Source organism: Mirounga angustirostris, unplaced genomic scaffold (assembly GCF_029215605.1).
Source record: "Mirounga angustirostris isolate CCGP_5_RB_7025 unplaced genomic scaffold, mMirAng1.0.hap1 SCAF_11, whole genome shotgun sequence".
In the NCBI taxonomy this organism is placed as follows: domain Eukaryota; kingdom Metazoa; phylum Chordata; class Mammalia; order Carnivora; family Phocidae; genus Mirounga; species Mirounga angustirostris.
Window position 1 is genome coordinate 120981928 of NW_026991719.1, and position 23853 is coordinate 121005780.

Consider the following 23853-nt stretch of genomic DNA (forward strand, 5'->3'; position numbering starts at 1 on the left):
GAAATAATCTATGTTGTAATTTTTGTGTAGGTTTATTCCAGAGCAAATGAAAAAGAGCCTTGCTGTTGGTGGTTAGCTAAAGTGAGGATGATAAAGGGTGAGGTAGGAAACTGCATATTTAAAACTTTTTTGTACTGTTTGCCTTTTCTAAACCCAGGTATTACATTTCAGTGTGGATTTCTATTTTAAAGTAATATCTAACTTTTGAGTTATTTTATTACAATGTTTTCTCTACATGTTCAGTATGTTTTGTATGTTTTAGTTAATTGATCAAATAGAGTTTTTTCTTCCCTCTAGAGAACTTAAAAATAACTGTATAGGTATAGTTTATTGTTCTTACTTTAAAAACTATGACCAGGAATGACTTTTATCTATTTCTCTCAGTTTTATGTGATCGAATATGCAGCATGTGATGCTACATACAATGAAATTGTCACAATTGAACGTCTACGATCGGTTAATCCCAACAAACCTGCCACGAAAGATACTTTCCATAAAATCAAACTGGACGTGCCAGAAGACTTACGACAAATGTAAGTTAGTATGCAAGAAATGCTGAGAACTTACAGGTGATATGCAATTAATTTAAAAGAATATAAATTTTAAAATAATAGATACCAGTTTTTAAATTCAATGAACTTTGGCAAAAATGGTACTACTTTTTGCAAAAGTAGTGAAAAAATGTCTAATTTAGCTTTTCCAGTTAAATAATTAGGCACTGCACTTGTCTAAACTTCATTAGCTAGATACATAGCTAGTGCACATTTGTTTTCTAAAATAAACTTTGTTCATAGAATTTTGAAATTTTAAAATCGATTAGTATAGATCTTCTGTCATAAGTCACAAATCAAATTCTAGACAATGAAGATTTCTCCATGTCTTTTTCCTTTAAGTTAATATTTTCAGATAAATATGTAATAAGTAGATTTAAAGAAGCTTCCAAAGGTTGTCTCAGTCTTCTAATCCTTGGTCTGGAGTAATGCTTAAAGACTTTTAGATAAGAGATTCCTTTTTAAAGGTTTCACCAAGGGGGTATAATGAGTTTGATTTGGATGTGTCACACTTTAGATAAACATTAACTTGCAATTCAAAGTACATAGAAATTCTGCTTTTTGACTGAAGAGATTGCATATGTGTGTAAGTTTTTGTGCTTTCTGATTCATATACATTTCCTTCTCTCCCTTAAATTGGTCAGTTTTTCTATAGAAAAGAAGCAGCAGAACAAAATTGGGTTCCATGTAGATATCCCCAAAAGTTTTCAACAGTTGTTAAGAAAATTACTAATCATATGTAACTGAAATAAGGAAGCTTCAGAGGAGAGTGACTCTCCTAAATAATGTCTCCTTTAGTAATCTAGGACCACAAGCAATCCCTTAAGAGCATAACTAGTTTTTTCCTTTCTCTGTAATCTCAGATGTTTGATTGGGCTGAGTATTACAGAGGTGGACAGCAAAGGAACCTTTCTCTGTAATCTCAAATACTTGAGTGGGCTAAAAGTATTTTCAGGGATGTACAGCAAAGGAACTAAACCAGTATGAATTCACAATTCTACTAAGTGCAAGTCTCTGCATATACTTATGCCAGTAGTTGGCAATCATTCATCTTAACTTCACAGTGGATATTCTTTTTATTTCTAGGTGTGCCAAAGAATCGGCACATAAGGACTTTAAAAAGGCAGTTGGTGCCTTTTCTGTAACTTATGATCCAGAGAATTATCAGCTTGTCATTTTGGTGAGTGTTTTTGACTTGTCTATTTTGGTGTACTTCATTTGGAGTATTTGCTTTGATAATAATGGTGTTAATTTAAATATCCTTTAGTCTATCAATGAAGTCACCTCGAAACGAGCGCACATGCTAATTGACATGCACTTTCGGAGTCTGCGCACTAAGCTGTCTCTGATACTGAGAAATGAAGAAGCCAGTAAGCAGCTAGAGGTATGTGGCTTTCCCTAGTGCTGCTTATAAGGCTTTCTAGAAATGATAACTGTGGAGGTACAAACTTGAATATGGGCAGGTTGTCCTTTATTTACTGTTTCTTAACCATTCCTTATATTTTATATTTTGAAAAATTAAATTATACAAAGCCTAATCGTACTAAAGTTTTTCATGCCTAAGGTTTCAGAATTAAGCAGCAGTTGATATATATTAAGGAACTTCTGGTCAACTCACTTTTTCTAGAAGTTCATCAAAGCTATTAATAAAATGAGGCAATGCTTCTTCCATATAACATGTTATCATTTAAGTACTAGAGAGTATTTAAATATCTAATCATATTCCTTTCATTGTGTATGTTTATCTCTGTTTAAAAGGGTATAGAACTTCATTCTAATTGGTTGTCACTCTTTAAAACTCCTGTCTTCAGATTCCTGCCAGAGGCTATTTCCCTAACTTACTATTTCGTCTCTTCAGGTGCATTTTATCTACTTTTATTAATCTTCCAATAATTTCCATCACCATACATTTATTTTCATTGATAACTATCTAGTACTTCCATCCATAACCATAGAAACTAAATGGATTTTAATGTCCCAACTCAAGTGTATTACTGTCAGATTCCAGAGTTCCTTGTCATTATTCATTTCATTAGAGGGAAAACACTATGCAGTTGAAATAATAAAGAAAAAAAAAAAGAGTTCCAAATTGCATATTAAGAGAGAAGGGAGTCAAGGCTTATAGTCTCGTAAAACCCTGTGAAACTTGCCACCTTCCCACTTGATGTGTGATTGCTGAACTCTTAGCAGGAGAGGAAACACTCATATCTCCTTTTGCTAGTTTGTTTTCCTTATGGCCATGGAGGTCTGTTTAATTGGTTTTTACTCTCATTCTTTCTTGATGTCCCTATGTTCACACATTTGTGGTTTCTTTAGCAATTCTCTCATAACTTTTAGGCCAGAACAGCCTCCTTATTTTCATTGTGAGTAGTATGGAAAAAATACTCATGCCTCTTCTTAAACATCTAATTCTTCTTAAATGATCTGTTATACCTTTGACTTACCATTTATCAGTGAATTATCAGTGAAAAGAATAGACCAGGTGAATGAACCAGGATTCAAAAAACAAGACTTCTTGAAAAGTCCTAGGAATATTTGATACATTTTGTTATTCTAATCTACAAAATGGATATTAGACTTTTTTAAATTGTTTACAGTAGTTACACTCATTCCAATTAGCAGGTATGTTGAATAACTAGTTTGCATGCCTATCTTTCCTCACTACTAATATTAAAGATATCCACATATTCAGATAAGAAATTTCCATTTTTCAACATGAGCCACTAATATGTTTGGTTTTCATTAATGGCATGCTAGAACTAAACATTAAATTTTGATAATGCTGTTTAAAGAGAGCAATTATCCACAAGTTTGGGGTGTCAAGTGTAATGTAGTTCAGGCATTACTGAATATTTGAAAGAATTCATCATACTTGTGGATCCAGATCACAAGGTCTTGCAGACTCTCATACTAGGTTGCAGGTGCATATGCAAGATAAGTTGTAAATCTTTGGCATTCTATAATCATTTGATTTCATGACTGCACTAACTATTTATGATTTCATTCCTCAGGTTGGGGAGGTGGGGGAAGGAGAGTATTTTAATATCACCACTTCATCAGAGAGATGGGTATCTAGACCACAGTATCTAATGATAAATTATATAAATGGTGCAGTTTTCAGGGGAAAAAAACTGAAAAAATATGTATATGTACTGATATCCTTTAATAAAAATGAAGTGAATACAATTTTCTGTAAAGATGGTATTTAAAAATTTTTTTTACTTAAATAACATTGAGTCTGTCAGATCCGGTGAGCTGGTTTTTATTTGGGAACCTTTGATCTGCTTCTTAATTATTACATTACTGATGTCCTTGGTTACCTAAAGCAGCCTTGCAAATAGGTTTTCAAAAGTTACCTTGGAAACTTGACAAGAATCCCTTTCTATTAACAAAAATATATCAAATGGTATAGACCTTCAGTAACCTAAAAAGTACTTAGGTTAGGCTGTGGGAGGTATTTTCTAAAACCTTTTAGTTTACAATTGAAACTAATTTATAGGCCCCTGATATATAGGGTCAAGATAATTTATATGGCTGACCTAAGTACAGTTGTCTTAATAGTTGATAAAGCATATTAATCAGATGTGCGTTTCTCTTCAGAGTTCAAGGCAACTTGCCTCAAGGTTTCATGAACAATTTATCGTACGAGAAGATCTGATGGGTCTAGCAATTGGTACTCATGGTGCTAATATTCAGCAAGCTAGAAAAGTACCTGGGGTCACTGCTATTGATCTAGATGAAGATACCTGCACATTTCATATTTATGGAGAGGTAAATATTTTACTATGTAGTTTTTTTCTAAAATAACAAACAGTATTTCATATGGCTCATCTTTTGTCTTAAATCTTTTCCCCTTTGTTGTTAGGATCAGGATGCAGTGAAAAAGGCTAGAAGCTTTCTTGAATTTGCTGAAGATGTCATACAGGTTCCAAGGAACTTAGTTGGTGAGTCAGAAATTACTGTTGACATACACTACAAAAACACCAGTTAGGGAAATAGTTTAGTTATACCGATAGAATTCCGTGTCCACTCACTTGGGGAGTCATTTAATTGAAGCTTAATCTTTGAAATACGGTCTGTTGTTACAGTATACAGAAAATATTTGATAAATATGATACTCAAAAATTAGAAGGTATACAAAAGATATTATTTTGCTAGTTCAAACCTACTAGTGCCTGGAAGGATAAATTTTGTACAGCCTCTTCAGTGTATATTTTCTATATCTTAAATATTTTTTTCAAGGGACGCCTGAGTGGCTCAGTGAGTTAAGCATCCAACTCTTGATTTCAGCTCAGGTCATGATCTCAGGGTTGTGAGATCGAGGCCCCACATCGGGCTCTGTGCTCAGCGGGGAGTCTTCTTCTATCCCCCTCCCTTTGCCCTTTTCCCCCACTCACACTTCTGCACTCGCTCACTCTCTCTAATAAATAAATCTTTAGGGGCGCCTGAGTGGTGCAGTCAGTTAAGCATCCAACTCTTGGTTTCAGCTCAGGTGATGACCTCAGAGTTGTGGGATTGAGCGGGCTCTGCACTCTGCAGAGTCTGCTTGGGATTCTCTCCCTCTGCCCTTACCCCTTGTGTATTCTCTCTCTCTCAATAAATAAATAACTCTTTTAAAAAATCAGTCCTAAACCATTTTTTCAAAATGAATGACATTTGAAGGCTTTTTAATTTGGAGGATATTGGTATTTATTTGATCTTTCTGATGGGGCTATAAAATGATAGCATTCTGAATTATCTCTGAGTTGAAGATCTGAATGTAGGTTACTTAAATCTAATAAGTTGTAAGGCTAAAAGTAACTCTGAATGTCTCTGGGGCGTTGTGCAACATCAATGCTAATTCTTCATTTTGACTTTGAGTACTATTGTTTCATTACTATCATCATCACAAGTACCAGCAAATACCAGAAACTCTCTACCAATATTCTCAAATGCTGCAGATATTGTTACCAGAACATATCAAAACAGGTTGCAGTTTTTGGGTTGTTTTTTTTTTTTTAATCAAGAACGCTACCTATGTCTTTAATTTATACATAAAATTGGGACCTGCTGCCTATACATTTTTTATTTTCTGAACCTGATATCACAACTGGTTATAAAAAGTAATGCATGCCCTTTGGAAAGTTTAAAGGACAAGAAAATGAGGACGTCTGTGCATTTTGTTCCCATAGTTTCAGTCCTGCTTAGCCTGCTTTTATTTTTTGTCGGCATAGAATTAATAAACATCTTCCTATGCCATTAAAAACACTTGGAATACTATTTTTTTCTTGAATAAAATTAGTTTAAGGATAAATACCAGTGAAATTAATGCAGAATTATTCATTCAGCTGTGTTCTACAGACAGCTAAAGAATGTGATGTTATTGAGGTAACTAGGACACAGTTGTGTGTGTAGCACTGTCATTACCTCAGGATAAGTGGAGTTTTGAATGATACTTATTTTCCTTTTATTTACAGTTTGTCAAGCAATTGCATACATTTTATAGTTAGAAAAGTTATTTTAAATTTAGAAATTCTTATATAGCCAGTAGACCGTTTTTTCAATATTATGTGTCGGATTCACTAAAGTTCATTTGGGAGATGGCATGATGCCTCTAGGGGAAAGTTCTTGGGTGTTGGAATTGGAGCTGGATTTAGATTTCAGTCCCTACCTCACTTTTTGGTAGCTATTTGACCTTGTAACTGACTCTGCCCCCTTGAATCTTATTTTCCTTACCTCTAAAAAATGTGAGTAATAGTGTCCACCTCATAGAGTTGCCGTGATAACTAAACAGGGAGATGTAGATAGAAAGGTTTAGATAGATGTACATTACCTAAGCTCTGGACATAGTAGAGGACTCTGTAAATACTTCTCTTTTCTCCTCCTTATTTAGAACAATTCCATCTAGTTCAGTAGAGCAGAATTGTAGTAAGCTATCGTTGGGATTTGGAAATAACCATGTAGTGTAGAATTGCATTATCTGCTGTTAAAAATAGGTTCTACCTCTGGTCATACCTAAAGAGAAGAGGGCTCCAGCAGTGACCTTTCACCAGAAGGCCTGCTGAAGTACAATCAGTCTGGGTTTTGTTTTGTTCCTAGTGAGTAAAATAAAACAAGTCTGTTACAAAGATTGTCTACTACAACACTGGGAATGTTGAGAGTTTTCAGAAAGCATTTTTGTATAATAAGAGATTTGGCAAGGCAGATCTTTAGGGAGATGTCTAATTAGTATTGCATGAGTTTTCTTTGAGTCCCACAGTATGATTTATGATCTCTATATTTTTCACAAACTCTCTTTAGCATGTACACGGATGTGTCATTCTTTTCTAAAAATTTGCTTGTTTTTCATCCACTCTGACAGTGAATTGGTTTAATTATTCATTTAATTATAGTTAACACGTAATACATAGGATAGTTAAGATATTATCAGCAACATGTGCCAAGCTCATTTTTCTTTTTCCTGACTCATTTAGACCTTTGTTAAAATCGCATTAATTCATGAAAATACAGGTGTTAAAGATTAAAAACAAACTGTGGGACGACTCCATGTAACTTCTCTCTTCCCCACACCTCTTTTTATTTGAAGACAAGAGGAGCAGAAATAATTGACAAAAGGACCTACCTATATCAGGAGTCTTGATTTCATGTCAGTTCTGTTCCCTGACAACTGACAGTCAAAAGAGGTTATAGGGGTGAGTGAGGCTGCCAGACATGGCAAGAGTGCCAGGGTTATGCTGATAGAAGAACCACAAGTTCCTGTTGTGAGGCTTTCCCTGGGTTCTTCGGTAGGATTGACTCAAAGCAAATTTTGATTTCCAGTTTTTTCCCCATCCCTGCCTTAGATGAGACGGTGGGACAAGCACATGATGGTTGGCTGGGGTAAGGGTGCTTTAGGTACCTTGGGAAGGCACTTAGAAGCCAATGTAGTTCACATGTAGACTTCCAGAACCAATAGTTCGTTTATTTGCAGAGTCTTGCTTTACACTAATGCATGATGATGGCTATGAAAGCAGTCATTTCCCAGTTAAAGGATATGATTGAGTTTTATAAAATGAGGGAAAGCGTGACTGTTTATTACCGGTATTTGAAGTCTTTGGAGTTTTAACAGATGGTATTGAATAGTAGTTAATCTTGAACTGGTTTTAAGTTTTTTCATTGTGGTTTTGAGATATCTTAAAGTGTGATTTCTTAATCTTTTATTCTGTGACTAATAAAGATTAAGAAGTCACACTTCACGTTTTAATACACTGATACAATCTATGAGTGATACACGGGAGTAATATTATGTTAACACATTGGCCTGAAAAATGTGCACTTCTTTTAGATGTATGTACAGCTGCTTAAATCCCTTTTAAACTTAGAATCTATCTTTTATAAATGTGACATATAAAATTCTAAAAATATTTACCATGGGCAAAGAAGCAGGTTTAAATCAGGTACAGACAGAACTAAAATTGTCAAATGAATAAGCGAATGTATTTTCTGTTATCTGTCCTTTTCCTTAATTCCTTTCACAGAACTTTGCAGAAAGAGTGATACATACCACTGTACCAGCAAGTTTCAAGTAGACCCTTTTATGCAAAATAAGAGCCTATCTTTGAGCTTCCTTAAAAATTCAAAATTATCCCATCAGTTATTGAGATTTAAATACCTCTGATACTTGACCAAAGTAGTTTAAACAGTGACAACCTAATAAAACAGAAAGCCAGGTTAACTCTGTCTTTTTGAAAAGAGTTTCTGTTTTGGTTTTGAAATCTTAGTTTTATGTGATAGTTTACAGTGGGGTGTGCTTACTGGTTTGAGATATATGTTTTTAAAACCAAACATGAATTATTCATTTCTTGACTTAGGCAAAGTAATAGGAAAAAATGGAAAACTGATTCAGGAAATTGTGGACAAGTCAGGAGTTGTGAGGGTGAGAATTGAAGCCGAAAATGAGAAAAGTGTTCCACAAGAAGAGGTATGTTATAGTGCATGTGTTTCTGGTTTGTCTGATAAAAGTTTCTTATTGTTTTATTCAACATGTTAATATAGAGGCCTCTGAACTATGCACATGCTGGGAATGTAAAAATTCTGACCATGAGTCATGCCAGTCATTCTCGTAGCTGGAGAGTGACTTGGGACTAGTCATTTGAATGCCTTCAAATCTTACTTCTCAGTCTTTAAAATGGATGGTCATAAATTTTAAAAAGAGTATAAGGCACTTTTCAAATACTACTTAATGTTGCTGACAGAGACCAAGTTGGGACACTAGTTAGGTTTTCTGGCTTTCATCCTTTGTCTTTTTTAGTTTGTGTGTATGTATGTTTATTTTGTGTGCTTAAATTTTTATCTGGGCATAATATCTCTTCCCAGTCATTAAATTTGATAACCCTCACTTTTATCTTCGTGAATATATGCTTTTTGGTAGCAACTTTTAAAGTATTTGTGTGGATTGGGGGGAGGTAAAGGTGTACTCTTCTGTACAACGATACTGTTTAAAATAAAATTCCCCCAAATTGCCATAATTTTCACACATTGTCTAGTCCTCTTTTCTTTTAGCTGATGTTAGATCTTTGGGGGGTTTTATTGCATAATATTTGCATTCTCTAATTCTGTCTGCCAAAAATGTTTATAATAATTTATATTCTTAAAATATGATCACTGATACAAAATCGGGGCTAAATACAGTCTTTTAAATTGGTCCTTTTTTCTCTTTTGTGTTTTGTGTTTTTTACAAGGAAATCATGCCACCAAATTCCCTACCTTCCAGTAACTCGAGGGTTGGACCTACTCCCTCTGAAGAAAAAAAACATATAGATATAAAGGAAAACAACACTCATTTTTCTCAACCTAACAGTACAAAAGTCCAGAGGGTAAGAAATATTTGTCACTTTGAATTATACTAAAAGGAATTTCTTTGACCCAGATGTCACAGTTGGTGTTTTGGGTGTTTTCTCTGGTTAGGCTTATAGTCTACTCATGGTTTTTTTTGTTTGTTTTTTGGTTTTTTTTTGAAATCTGATTGCCATCTTATGAGAGATTACAAACCAAAGTGATACCTACTTCTCAGTTTACTCACAGTGACAAATATGATGGTATAAACCTAAAATATGGGGTTATAATTAATGATCACATTTTTTCTTTTGAGGGTGGTCTTTCATTTTTTCATGCTGTATCTTGAAATTTTGCAGGTTGTGGTAGCTCAAAAATGTACCTTCTGTTAGATACATTTAGTTTCTACTTAGAACCATATTTTAGAAACTGGTTTTCACTATTTGAACTAACCTAACTGTTTAGATGGGTTTAGAAGTCCTACAGTGAAAGTCCTGCGTTCAGGCTTCTGTGTATCATTTGTTATAGTTAATGACATCACTTGCATTCCTTATACTGCTTTAGGTGTTAGTGGTTTCATCAATTGTAGCAGGGGAATCCCAGAAACCTGAACTCAAGGCTTGGCAGGTAGGAAAACATTCCTTGAAAAATACATTTTAATTTTATATTTTAATGTTTATTCCCCTTGTTAAGAAAGACTACAAGTGATCATCAGGGTTGGGGGATGGTGGAGGAGTGTTTTGGGGTATGTTCATCTATTGCCCTGGGGCGAAAGCTCACGTTCCTTCCTGTTGCTTATCAGGCCTTTCTTTGATGCTCACCTGTCCATTGTCACATCTTACCATTCCCCCCCTCCCCTTTGCCTTCCAGAGTGGCTTGAACCATACTGAAGTACTTAGAGATCTCTGAACACTATTATCTCTGTATGCATATGTTTCCTCCACCAGAGTGCTCTTTACCTTCCAACTTCCCACCTTCCTTTGACCTTACTCCTTGTGCAGCTTGCCTTGTGTACTTGCCACGGGTCTCCTCCCATTTCCCCCTTCTGTGTTCCAGTGTGCTCATCCCTCTCAGTAGCACTTTCTACACAGACATTCACTTGTTAATCTCTTTGGCCACATCATGAGTTCCTTGAAGGCTCAGGGCCCCCTACCTGGCCCACGAGAACTATTTATGGGAAAAATGTTATGGCTTACCAGAGATTAAAAGCAAAAACTGCCATTTTATAAAGAGAAATATAACCACAAGTGGATTGGATATTCCTCTCTGCTGGGCAGCTCAGTTCTTACCCAGTCAAGGAATCCCTTTCTCCTAGCATTCATATTGAAGGCCACCGTTGTGCTCTTGGCCCTTCTTCATTTTACTATTCTGGTCCCCTAGTGATGTGCTCAAATTAGAGTGGCACTTGGGTACAACAAAAGTTTGGATTTGGGGAAAGAGAAAATGTTTTAAAATTGTTTGGTCCAAAGTGATCAGACTAAATCTATGACATAGGGTTTTAAAGTCTATTTTGGACATACGTGATCTAGGGGGAAGAGTGTAGCATTTCATCATACGACATTTTGGGAAATAATAAGGTTTAACTGCTTTGTAACAATGTCAGTTGGGGAAAAAACAGTCAAAAATGTTTTTGAGAAAAGGAGATCTGATTCACAGGCCTGATTATTTCCATAGTTCATATATTAGTCAATGCAAAAAAATCCATATGAAGCCCATGGGTTTTCAGTGGCACCTGACTCTTCAGGTGGTCATTGCTACTAGGAAGCAGTGCCTTGCCTACCAGATAAAGGACATTTTACAAGCATTATTTCCTAATTGTTCAGTTTTGTTTCCCATCAACAGCCATGTTCATGTAGAAGGGAAAAGAAAACCCTGTTCCAGCCCCACATTTAAGATGCTGTCTCCTGAATGCAGGCAAGCAAAAGCAGCCCATCAGTAGCCACACCTATCAAATGAATGCTCTTTTTATTTAAAAGAGTGATACTTGCTAAAAGACAGCTTCTTGATTTTTCACACCTAGAAAATTATATCCTCATCAAAGCCACCATATGGTTTTCTGTAGTCATATGTGAATATCAGTAACCATGTGTATTTCTCTATTAGCAAAATACTGACGTATTCTCGACTTCGAATGTCCTAATTGGCAGCTATTAGTTTGCACGACACCTAGGCTTCCTTAGAACTTGTGACAAGAAATTTTTTTTTTCCTCATTTGTACTGATGGGCTAGAAGTATAAATCTTTTAGTATACACCTTTGTAAAAATCTATCTTTATATTAAAGTAGTACCATAGGGAAAAGATCAAACTTTCCTTCTGATTCAACCTTTTATAATTTTTAGAGTGCATTATTGAAATTTATTGAAATGCTAAATTTTGTGCTCATGGACCTGCCTCTAACCCCCAAACCCCCGCACAGAATAATTAGTGCATTTTAATTTATCCTAATTCTTTTTGTGTTTTGTTTGTACTCTCTTGGTTAGCAAAACGGATTTAGTTTTTACTTCTGTGCCCTAGTATTTAACTTTGAATTTCTCTTTAAAGAATTTGATCTAGATAAAACTTGTAGTGTATGAATAAGAGTACTTTAAAGTATTCGTTTTGTGTATGCATCTCATGTCAGAGCTTGTATAATTTTGAATTACATAATTTGTGATTTTGCCAACATTTAATAGTAGCATTTAAAACATAATCTGGTACACTCAAGGGGTTGCTGTATTGATCTGTCGTTATTCACAGTAGATGTGTAAAATATGCCAACTACTTTTGTTTCCATGTATTGATTTATATTTTCAACAAACATTTGTGTACCTACTGTTTGTCAGGCCCTATGCTAGGGATTTAGTTAATTATTTGCATTTTTGTCAGATTAATCCATTGTTTTATAGGATTATTGTTGTCATTTATTTTTCAGGGTATGGTACCATTTGTTTTTGTGGGAACAAAGGACAGCATTGCTAATGCCACTGTTCTTCTGGATTATCACCTGAACTATTTAAAGGTGAGAACAAGAAGAACTTTAACTTCTAATCCTTTTGTACTAAAATATAAAAACTCCACAGTCAGTCTTTCAGCAGTGAAGGTTCATTCTAGCCTGTACATTACAATGAATGACAATAGAGCAAATATTCACTTTGTTTTGCTTATTATATTCCTTCTGAAAACACAAGTCCATTTTCTATCATTATAAATTTAAGGACCAATATCCCAGTTCTCCATAAATCCCCCTATTTCCCATTATTTTTCTGTTAAACCCTTACACTCAATGTAGGTATGCCTATACATAGCTTTTTCATCCAGTTGATCCTTTCTAGCCTCTGTGAGTTTTTTCCAGGCCAAATTTTGTGTCTGTTAACACTTGCCTTTGGTTGTCCTTTTTTGTCATTTGAAATCCCAGTGTTTCCTGAAGTCCTCTGTTTAAATGTTTACCCTTTGTATTTTTCTCTATACTTTCTTATACAAAATATAAACAACTTGTGTCTTGTAGATGCTCGTTTTAGTTAGAATTTGTACAGTTATGCCTCCTCTAGATTGCAAACTGGAAATCAGGAACTAGGAGGCTACAAGGTATGGTGGAAAGAGCACTGGATTGGCAGTCCAGCAATTTGCTTCTTGTCTCTCTTCTACCATGAACTAGCTTATGTGACTTTAGGCAAGTCACTTCTCCCTATACTGGATGCTTTTTAAAATTTCTTTTAGCCAAAATATTCTATAATTCAATTAAATAAAATCTTACCCATGTCACTTTTAAAATTTCTTTTTTATATCCATATGCATCAAAATTACAAGTGACTTGTATTAAATAGGAATTTAAAAACAATCCAGCTTTCTATTTTATTTATGATCCTATCTTAATAAGAATATTTTTGCTGATTTCTTGAAAGAAATAAACAATTTTGACTTGGATGCAAATAAGGGGGGAAAAAGTGCAATAGTTAGGCATTTCATTCTTACAGTGGTCAGTTAATAATTGAAAATGGGAAGGTTTCATCCAGCAAGGTTTGCATGGGTAGGATACCCTGTTGGTTTGCTTATTTATTTTTGTTCTAAAATGTGTTTTATTTGTAATCTGTTGTATGTGTTTTTCTTCATATTCTTAGCTTAAATAATTATGATGACCTGGAGAGTTAGGGTTGCATTGTAATCAATCCCTTGTTCTTTTGACTAATGTTCTTTTTTTAGATCTTTTTATTTATTCTTCACAATTGAATATCTTTTTTTGGTTATCAGCTGTCCTGTTGCCATTCTTTCCATCACCAGGTCTTCCCTTGATTGGGCCTGGCATCTCTCACCAAAAGGTGACTGCTTTGCCCCAGTGGGATAACCTGGACTACCATTCTGTTTTGCAAGATAACACCCATTCCATGAGCTATAACTATACTCTTGGAGTAAGCTACTCAGTCTCTCCTTTGCTCAAGTCCTTTGTAAAACAGAAATTCTGGTTCGGAGCACAGATTAAACGTATCTGCCCTTTCTTTTCCAGAAGCTTCCACAACCAAGATTTTAAGAACTTAGCTTAACAGGGGCTTATCCAGTGACTGTCCATGTAGACAGTCCCTATGATGGCCGCTGCTTTACTCAAGACACCCAGTACTATTAGAGTTATGGATCCAGTTCCCTCTTAGCCAGTAAAGGAGATGTTTTATGGGTAGATTGGAAGGACAGGGGTTAGAATTGAGGCTTTATCTGGATTTGACAGAACCCAACATATCAGAAGCACTGTGTGTAAGGGTCTGTCAGTGGACCCCAGGTGTATATTTTTGATCAACATTAATACTGTTCGTTGTACTTGTTCTAGCACAGTTGTAGTCTTTAAGAGGTTTCAAGGCATGATGTTAAGATCTAACTTTTTTGGTTAGCTCTTAAATAGTTCCCCCCCCCTTCCCTGCCATATAAGGAACAGGAGCATTTTCGGTTCCCTGAAAATAATTTTTCCTTAATGGTATAATCACATCCAAAGACCTACCATAATATATGTTCTTTGAAAGCAAAAGATGACCCGAACTCAGTGCTTCATAAATTAAGATACTAACTGGCAAATATATTTCAATTAAGATTATTTACAGTGTGTGATTTTTTTTAAGGTTAGCTCGTTAAACCTTAAATGTCATTTACCTGCATTTTAAAGTTGCTTTATTGAATATCCTATCATCAAGAAGTCCCCCAACTAGCATATCTGTGCCTTAACAGATTCTATTGGATAATAGTGCCAAATCAAACAACTTTAAATTCTATTCAGTAGAATTTTAATGCTGAGTATTTTTGTTACATCTCTAATTATGAACATCAGTAATCTGTTATCTGTAGTAATTTTTCTTTTTAAGGAGACCATTCAATTTCCTGATAATTCTGTGTAACAGTGTTTACTATAAATTTAGAACTGAAATTGAAATATTTCCAGTATAATTTTTTATCTGATGAAAAGGAGAAAGGTATTATTAAGTAAAATGTCAAATTATTTTTACTGTTATCTTGTATATTTTAAATAGGAAGTAGACCAGTTGCGTTTGGAGAGATTACAAATTGATGAGCAGTTGCGACAGATTGGAGCTAGTTCTAGACCACCACCAAATCGTACAGATAAGGAAAAAGGCTATGTGACTGATGATGGTCAAGGAATGGGTCGAGGTAGTAGACCTTACAGAAATAGGGGGCACGGCAGACGCGGTCCTGGATATACTTCAGGTACAAACTAAGCATTTTACTCAGTAACTTTATCTGTTCCTAGACTTAATAGCTGCTAATCTCTAATATTCATTAGAACCCCATTATAACGGTTTCTCACTACATGGTTTCCGATTCACAGTGGGTCAAATTGTGTTGCAAGAGACATGTAGAGTTAAAACCTGATGATAACACTTAGAGTTTACAGGGCAGGTGTGAGTTCTGTCCACGTTCTGACTGGGGATAAATCTGCTTAAGCCCTTGTGTGTTGATGACTTTCTTAAGGCCTTTCCTGATTTTATTACTGTATAGCCAAAATTTTTTTCATTTGTGTACTGTGGCTCATTTTTTGTCAGGCATGTGCTGATCATACTTGCTGGATGGACTGTGTAAATCAGGGCTCTGCATCCTATGGCTCATAAGGTGATTTTGAGTGTCATGGCCAAAGTCAGCCCTAGGCACAGTCAAGAAGTAGGCAAAGTTTCTCTTTGCCTTCCCAGCTCTTCTGTCAGTGCTTCTTTCTTCTCTCCCAGTACCTTCCACTGAACACTGTCCCCACCTGCCAGTGCCTACTGTCTTTCTTGCTCAACTGTGTATCTACTATGTAACTTGCTAATGATGGTATAAGGTATAATCCATCTCACAAATATTTGCATTTCAAAAAGGAACTCTTTAAGATGGAAAAGCCTTCAAGATCCACAGGAAAGAAGCTATAATGGTGAAGCTATAATTGGTCATTAGCTCCAACAGAGGAAGAGAGAGAGGTAGTAGAGTTGATATTCTGGAGTGGGGGAGAGAGACACCTACTCCTAAGGCCAACCTTGAACCTAACCCCTAACCCCTCTCCCAACAGTCTGTTCTTTTTGCTGTTGAAGTCCCACCTCACCATGGAGCTCTTTTCCCCATCCCCCCTACATCATTAACCCACCCCCTCATGCATAATGAGTTTATTTTAATAATTCCTTTATTAATGATAAATTATTTCAGTGGGAGTGGGAGGGAAGGTTGTGGACCAAGCATCAGGCAAGCATATCCCCTTTCAGCTAAGTTCAATCCCTGATCCCACAAAAGACCCTTCCCTGAGACAGTTGCCATGGTGGCCTTTGCCACCCTCTCAAAGGTGACCAAAATATATATATGCATTCCCTGCTGTCCCTGGGCCAAACCTTGTTAAAAGGAACTCTCTTTATAGAGGTTTGTTTATCAAGGTATTGCATTTAACTGTTGTAGACAACTTTTCCTCCAGAGAGCGCAGATGTTTAAAGGAGCACAGCTGTTTAATGATGTGGCATACTCAGGTTTGAACTTAGATGGCTGATAAAATACCTTTTATTTTTTTTTAATGAGAACCAAAAACGTTTAAAACCAAAATAACCTCAAATATTGTGAAACCCTTCATTTTGAATTTAAGATAATTTGTTTTACAAAATGGAAGGTGATAATACTCTTTGGGCTTATAAATTGGGAAGAGTATTGGATTACCCCTGAAACGTCTCTGGAAGCTTCTGTTAACCTAACTTTTTTTTTAAGTCGGACAACGGTATATAACTTTTAACTCTCGATAGGAACTAATTCTGAAGCATCAAATGCTTCTGAAACAGAATCTGACCACAGAGACGAACTCAGTGATTGGTCATTAGCTCCAACAGAGGAAGAGAGGGAGAACTTTCTACGCAGAGGAGACGGACGACGACGTGGCGGTGGAGGAAGAGGACAGGGAGGAAGAGGACGTGGAGGTGGCTTCAAAGGTACAGAGATGTTCGTTTCTTAATAATTAAAGGTGAATTTTGGGCACTTGGGTGGCTCAGTTGGTTAAGCAACTGCCTTCAGCTCAGGTCATGATCCCGGAGTCCCGGGATCGAGTCCCGCGTCGGGCTCCCTGCTCAGCGAGGAGCCTGCTTCTCCCTCTGACCCTCCCCCCTCTCATGTACTCTCTCTCATTCTCGCTCTCTCAAATAAATAAATAAATCTTTAAAAAAAATGTGAATTTTAACAGTGGAAGTTCTGTGAAACATCTTGGTGATTCAAGGATGTGTTACTAAAACCCCATTTTTCCTGTTTTATACTGGTCAGCAGAGGAAAGGCTCAGCAGTAATCAACAGAACATTAGCTTTCCCATGGTTTGTGTAGAATATAGGAATAAACACTGATAACTAATTCAGCTGCTTTGGGGATTCTACACATAATGTGATCATTAGCTCAGGTTGACCTGTACCATAGTTGATGCAGAATTATAATGCTTTTGAAATATTTTCTGCTTCTTAGTAGCATGCTATATTTATAAGTATTAGGTAACTGGAATCACTAGATTGTTGACTATATTTTAGAATCTGTGGTCTAAATAAACTGAGAATATGGGAATAAAGAACTTCCAATAAGCATGTCAGAATCAGTTAACTGTTGAACCTTTTAAAAATGACCCTATAGGAAACGACGATCACTCCCGAACAGATAATCGACCACGTAATCCAAGAGAGGCTAAAGGAAGAACAGCAGATGGATCCCTCCAGGTAAACTGTGTGCCTCTTTACATCTAAATTATTTGAATTACTATAGTTTGAGACTTACGAGTTTATTTTACTTGATTTTTAAACATGTTCAAAAGTTGCAAAATTGGTACATGCAAAGAAATGTGTTCCTTTCAACATTATAATTGTGTGCAATCTTAGTTCCTCATGACAAATATACAAAGAAAATTTCTCTAGAGATTATGCAGTCTTAAGCATTTGTGAAGACTTTGACAGTCCATTAGGATTTCAATACCACATTGGTGGTCCCCCCCAGGTCCCCCAAGAAAAGGGACATCCTGGACTGTATTGAGAGAGAGACCTGAGTAAACCCTGTGGACCCCTCCTCCCCTGAGTTGCAGGGATAGGGTCATCTCTTTGAGTGGAATATAAGGAAAAGAAGATGTCTACTTCATAGGTAACAATCATGATAGACTGGGCCAATGGTGCTCTCAGCTAGTACGTGCTGAATCAGCCAGCTGTTTGTTTAGAACCAGCCTCTATTCTGAGATCCCATTTCAGTTGGTCATCACCTATGCTGAACCCATTGTTAAATAATTTTAAAATTACTCCTGAGCATGTGAGACACCATTGCTAAGTGCTTTGTGTGTGTGTTATCTTATTGAATCTTACAGCAGCCCCCTGAGGTAAGTAGTTTTATTTTTCTATTCTTTAGGTGAGTAAACTGAAGCTTTTAGAAAGATTCAGTCCTTTGTCTGCAGTCACATAGTATACGGTGGAGTGATATTTGAACCCTGGTGTATGATTCCCAGAACCCATATTCTCCTCTGCTTCTTTAACTCTTAATCCTTTATCCAAGTAGTTAGGGTACCTTATTGACCATGGATTGGTTTAGGACCAACATCCAAGATTAGTGAGATGCTTTTTAAGAGCAGAAACTTCATGACAGAATATTTCATAGGATTCATAGTAGTTGCAAGTAAGTGTTAACTATTGGCAGGTTCTTAAGGAATAGAAAAGACCTTAGATCTAGGTAAAGAGATGAAGAAATGATGTACGTATATGTGCTTTACAGAGATGTAAGGCATTTATCTGCCGGCCTTTTAATTCCCTGCTTAAGGTGACATATTCCAGGAGTTTGGCAATCTGATCGTTATCGGTTAAAAGGATGCATAGTCATATTTATAATTAAAATGGGACATCAAATAAAAAGGTTGTGCTTTCTGTAGGAGAACAGATCCAAGTCAAAGCACTAAACCCTTGACAGCCAAACATTTAGAACACACACTGAGACCCAGCACTTGAACACACTTTGAAATTAGAGCAAACCATTTTGAGATCTATATAGCTTTTGTACTTCAAGCAGATCAGTATATGTAGTTGTTTTAAGCCCGTTGGTCAATATTATCTTCCTTTTATACAGCATCTGGAATTATTAGCAGTGTTTTAAGTGTTCCGTGTTGACACTTAAACTATTGTATGAATCTTAGGATATTATTTTCTGAATTGCATTCATCTTTACACATGTCTTGGGATTCCAGTCCTTCCACACATTAGTGTTGTTGAATTTCCCTATATCAGTATTATTCTTCAGACAGAGTTCAAGTTGTATGATCATCTGACTTGCCTTACTGAAAATACAAGCTTTAAGAAAGCAACGCTCAAATTTTTCTGCTCTAAGACAGTGGGAGCCTCAGTATAGAGATACTGTGATAGATAATTCAGGTGTAAACTAAAGGCTAGTTATGTAACAAGTGAGTTGAGTTCTTACCCTGTTAAAGGTGGAATAGGAAGGCATCAATATGGGTCCCTCATGGGTTTCACAATCTTTAAGAACAACCCATTCTTTTGAACTCTAGTATTATGGGTATATGTTATCTTGTAATTAGTAATAGTAATTCATTTTAACTATTTGTTTCTCGCTATTTTATTCTGCTTAGAAGAAGACACGGTAGGATTGTGAGTTTTTATCTAACTTTGGATGCAATGAGATGACCAATGTGTTCCAGTTAAAGAAGAAGAGTGTTTTAAAATCATAAACTAAATAAAAAATCCTACCTGACCTTAATTTCTTGCACTTCTTCTATTCTCACTCCCATTTCCCCTTTTAACATGTGGAACTTACACTTCAGGCTTAAAATTTCTTGTCAGGCCAGTTACAGATTACAATAGGATATGGTCTGTGTATATAACAACTATAACTTGTTTTAGATCAGAGTTGACTGCAATAATGAAAGGAGTGTCCACACTAAAACATTACAGAATACCTCCAGTGAAGGTAATCGGCTGCGCACGGGTAAAGATCGTAACCAGAAGAAGGAAAAGCCAGACAGCATGGATGGTCAGCAACCACTTGTGAACGGAGTACCCTAAACTGCATAATTCTGAAGTTATATTTCCTAAACCATTTCCATAACTCTTATTCCATATTAGAAAACTTTGTTAGGCCAAAGACAAATAGTAGGCAAGATGGCACAGGGCATGAAATGAATACAAATTGTTAAGAATTTTATTTTTTTGGTATTGGCCATAAGCAACAATTTTCAAATTTGCACAAAAAGATACATTGAAATTTTGAAACATTGAGTTTAAGTACACTTTAGCACTTCAGGGCAGGATTTTAGTTTGGTTTATTTTTTGAAGTACTGAGCAGTGATATTTTTTGTTAATTTGGACCATTTTCCTGCATCGGGTGATAACTCGCCGGTACATTTCAGTTTTTCTGAATAAATAGCATTTTTGGTAATTATATTACAATTCCGTTTTCAATCTCCTATAGAAGTCCATGAAATACTATGTCATTTCATGTCCTGTGTCAGTTTATGTTTGGTCCACTTTTCCAGTATTTTAGTGGACCCTGAGATGTGTGTGATGTGACGTTTGTCATTTTCATTAGCAAAAAAAAAAAAAGTTGTATGATCTGTGCCTTTTTTATATCTTGGCAGGTAGGAATATTATATTTGGATGCAGAGTTCAGGGAAGATAAGTTGGAAACACTAAATGTTAAAGATGTAGCAAACCCTGTCAAACATTAGTACTTTATAGAAGAATGCATGCTTTCCATATTTTTTTCCTTACAGAAACATCAGGTTAGGCAGTATAAAGAATAGAACTTGTTTTTGTTTTTGTTTTGTTGCACTGAAGTTTGACAAATAGTGTTATCGAGAGGGATGTGTAATTTTTCTGTAAAGACAGGAGAAGAAATAACTATCTTTTCATTTGAGAGAGGCTAAAATGTTTTCAGCTAGGAACAAATCTTCCTGGTCGAAAGTTAGTAGGATATGCCTGCTCTTTGGCCTGATGACCAATTTTAACTTAGAGCCTTTTTTATTTTGTCCTCCCCAAGTTTTGTGAAGTTTTTCATATTTTAATTTCAAGGGTATTTGGGGGAGATAGAAAGGTCATTTTCATGTGTGCATAATAACCCTGTGAAGTACAGGTACTTTGTCTAAGAAACATTGGAAGCAGGTTAAATGTTTTGTAAGCTTTGAAGTATTAGGTCTAATGTATAAGCGGAATTGGAAAGCAGACTAGAATTGGTTAACACATACTTCTTTTCTTTTTTTTTTCTTTTGTTTTTTGATGTGTTGGGTTTTGGTTCTGTTTTTGAGTCTTTTTTATGAATGAAATTTACTGAGGAAAAATATGTGAAGGACCTTCACTCTTAAGATGTTATATTTTTCTTAAAAAATAACTCCAAGTAGGGGTACCACTGAGTCTGTACAGAGCCGTGCAAACCGAAGTTCTGCCTCTGATGTATTTTGTGAGTTTGTTTCTTTGAATTTTCATTTTACAGTTACTTTTCCTTGCATACAAATAAGCATATAAAAATGGCAACAAACTGCACATGATTTCAAGAATATTAAAAAGTCTTTTAAAAGTATTGCCAAACATTAATGTTGATTTTTAGTTATTTATTCTGGGAATGTATAGTATTTGAAAACAGAAATTGGTACCTTGCACACATCATCTGTAAGCTGTTTGGTTTAAAATACTGTAGATAATTAACCAAGGTAGAATGACCTTGTAATGTAACTGCTCTTGGGCAATATTCTCTGTACATATTAGCGACAACAGATTGGATTTTATGTTGACATTTGTTTGGTTATAGTGCAATATATTTTGTATGCAAGCAGTTTCAATAAAGTTTGATCTTCCTCTGCTAAATTGATGTTGATGCAATCCTTACAAATGATTGCTTTTAAAATTTTAAGATAGGAAAAGAAATCTATAGAAAGTGTTCTGTTACAAAATGTAACTGTTACCACTGGAAGTTTCACATGTCATAGGAAGTTAGCTGTTATCTACCAACTTTCAAGAACTTGATCTTGTTTAATAAGGTGGAAGAAAATCAACAAAATGGTACAAAAGCACATTGTGCCATTACAATATGCACTAAGTATCTTTTTTTACAAAGGCTGAATTCAGCAAGGCGCTAACTTGCTTAAATGTGAATTACTAACTTCTAAAACTGTAATTTGATTCACATGTTTTCAAATGGAGTTGGAGTTGATTCGTATTACAATATTTGTGTGCTAAACGTGTATGTTTTTCAGTTCTAAGTCATGATGTTTTTAAAATCTTATTAAAGTTTCAAAAATCTAAAGATTGTTTATCTAGATGTAAATTTTTATTAAAAAGTTGCACTTATGAAAAAGCAAAAAATTAGTCTGACAGATGTTTGCTCCTGTTCTTAAATTTCTAAATATAACAAATATTAGGAGTATCTGGGGAGGGGGGAGTTATTTATCATGCAAAGCGTATATGCCTTGCAAAATAAGGTTTTCTGTGCCCTTAAGGGGCAAAAACATACCTACTGGAAAATGGTTCTCCGTATTCCCAGTTAGAAGATTTCAACACGTTAATTACACAGGGTGCCACCAAAACATATTAAACATATACTCCTGTCTGTGCACACACAAATATACCCTGCCATTTGGAAAATACTAAATGTGTCTATGTAGTTTAAAAAAAACAAGGGCGCCTGGGTGGCTCAGTCAGTTAAGCGTCTGCCTTCCGCTCAGGTCATGATCCCGGGGTCCTGGGATCGAGCCCTGTGTCGGGCTCCCTGCTCGGCGGGAAGCCTGCTTCTCCCTTTCCTTCTGCCTGCTCCTTCCCCTGCTTGTGCTCTCTCTCTCTCTCTCAAATAAATAAAATCTTTTTCAAAAAAAAAAAAAAAAACTTTTGATGTCAGTATCTCCATAATAAAATAAATGATGGGTTTGTAGGAGGAAGGTGCCTGAAATGGCTGTTGTGGTCACTTGAAGAAACTCGGGCACAGCCGAGAAAAAAGGATAGAAGTAGAGGGGTGATCGAGTCAAAGTTCTCCATGTTAGCATCCAAATGATTTACGGGTGCAGGACAGTCTCCTCCACATTGATGGCCTGCCTCTCCCCTCCCCCACTCCCCCTCTGGATACTCCATCTTCATTTTCTGCCTTTCTGGGTTTTCATCCTCGTGCTTACCCGGTTCTCTGCTATCTGTTCGGCCTGGTTGTGGACTCTTCCAGGGCTAAAAGAGCAGAGCACCGTCCGTTAGATGTGGTAGGTAAAACCAATCTACGAGTAATTTGGTTGGGCTTTCCTGGTTTCACAGTGGTCTTCGATGCTACAAATAAATAGCCTATTGGCAATATCAACCTTGAGACTCAGCTTGGCTTACTCAGAGGCCTTTCTCCCATCTGAGCATGATCTTAGAGCTCCTGGTGCTTAGGACTATAATTCCTTTTAGAGTCCATATATACTGATTTGATCCCTGTTGAGGCCATTTGTCTCATGGCCATAAATAGCATCTTTCCTTCATGACCTTCTGATGCCTCTGATAACCAGTTATTCTGAAATAGCCATTAGCAGATGCTAGTCTTGATTGCTCAGAAGGCTTAACAGGTACCAGTATTTATTTATTTAAAGATTTTATTTGAGAGAGACAGAGATACCACAATCATGGGGAGGAGAGGGAGAAGCAGGCTTCCCATTGAGCAGGGAGCCCGACACGGGGCTCGATCCCAGGACCCTGGGGTCATGACCTGAGCCGAAGGCAGACGCTTAACTGACTGAGCCACCCAGGTGCCCCACGGGTACCAGTATTTAAATCTTGAGCATTTTTTCCCACTGTATATTTATTTAGGGCTGTTTAAAAATTTTATTTGGGGCTATTTAGAAGTTTTCTTTCTGGAGCGCCTGGGCACAGTCAGTTAAGCATCTGACTCTTGGTTTTGGCTCAGGTGGTGATCTCAGGCTTGTGAGATTGAGCCCCATGTCGGGCTCCATGCTCAGCGCGAGGGTCTGCTTGAGATTCTCTTTCTCCACCCCTCCCGCTCATTCTCTTTCTCTCATTCTCTCTCTCTCAATAAATCTGTTTTGAAGAAGAAATTTTCTTT

General features: G+C 36.2%; 1 protein-coding gene across 12 annotated transcripts in view; it reads left to right on the forward strand.

The window, feature by feature from the left end:
* Positions 1-21641, forward strand: part of FMR1 (fragile X messenger ribonucleoprotein 1) — a 37545-nt gene extending 15904 nt beyond the window's left edge. Inside the window, exons 4-17 of one of the 12 annotated variants that reach the window (XM_045883485.3) lie at positions 31-102; positions 385-533; positions 1638-1731; positions 1819-1935; positions 4152-4322; positions 4417-4495; positions 8381-8490; positions 9251-9385; positions 9909-9971; positions 12257-12343; positions 14832-15027; positions 16608-16754; positions 17434-17516; positions 19737-21641. In XM_045883485.3, coding sequence (XP_045739441.1) covers positions 31-102; positions 385-533; positions 1638-1731; positions 1819-1935; positions 4152-4322; positions 4417-4495; positions 8381-8490; positions 9251-9385; positions 9909-9971; positions 12257-12343; positions 14832-15027; positions 16608-16754; positions 17434-17516; positions 19737-19847 — 1614 coding nt within the window. In that variant the 3' untranslated portion in view covers positions 19848-21641. Of the gene's footprint in view, positions 1-30; positions 103-384; positions 534-1637; positions 1732-1818; positions 1936-4151; positions 4323-4416; positions 4496-8380; positions 8491-9250; positions 9386-9908; positions 9972-12256; positions 12344-14831; positions 15028-15747; positions 16755-17433; positions 17517-19685 lie in introns of those variants that run through there. The other 11 variants (XM_045883495.3, XM_045883459.3, XM_045883450.3 and 8 more) reach the window with 11 other exon arrangements.
* Positions 21642-23853: the final 2212 nt, after the last annotated feature.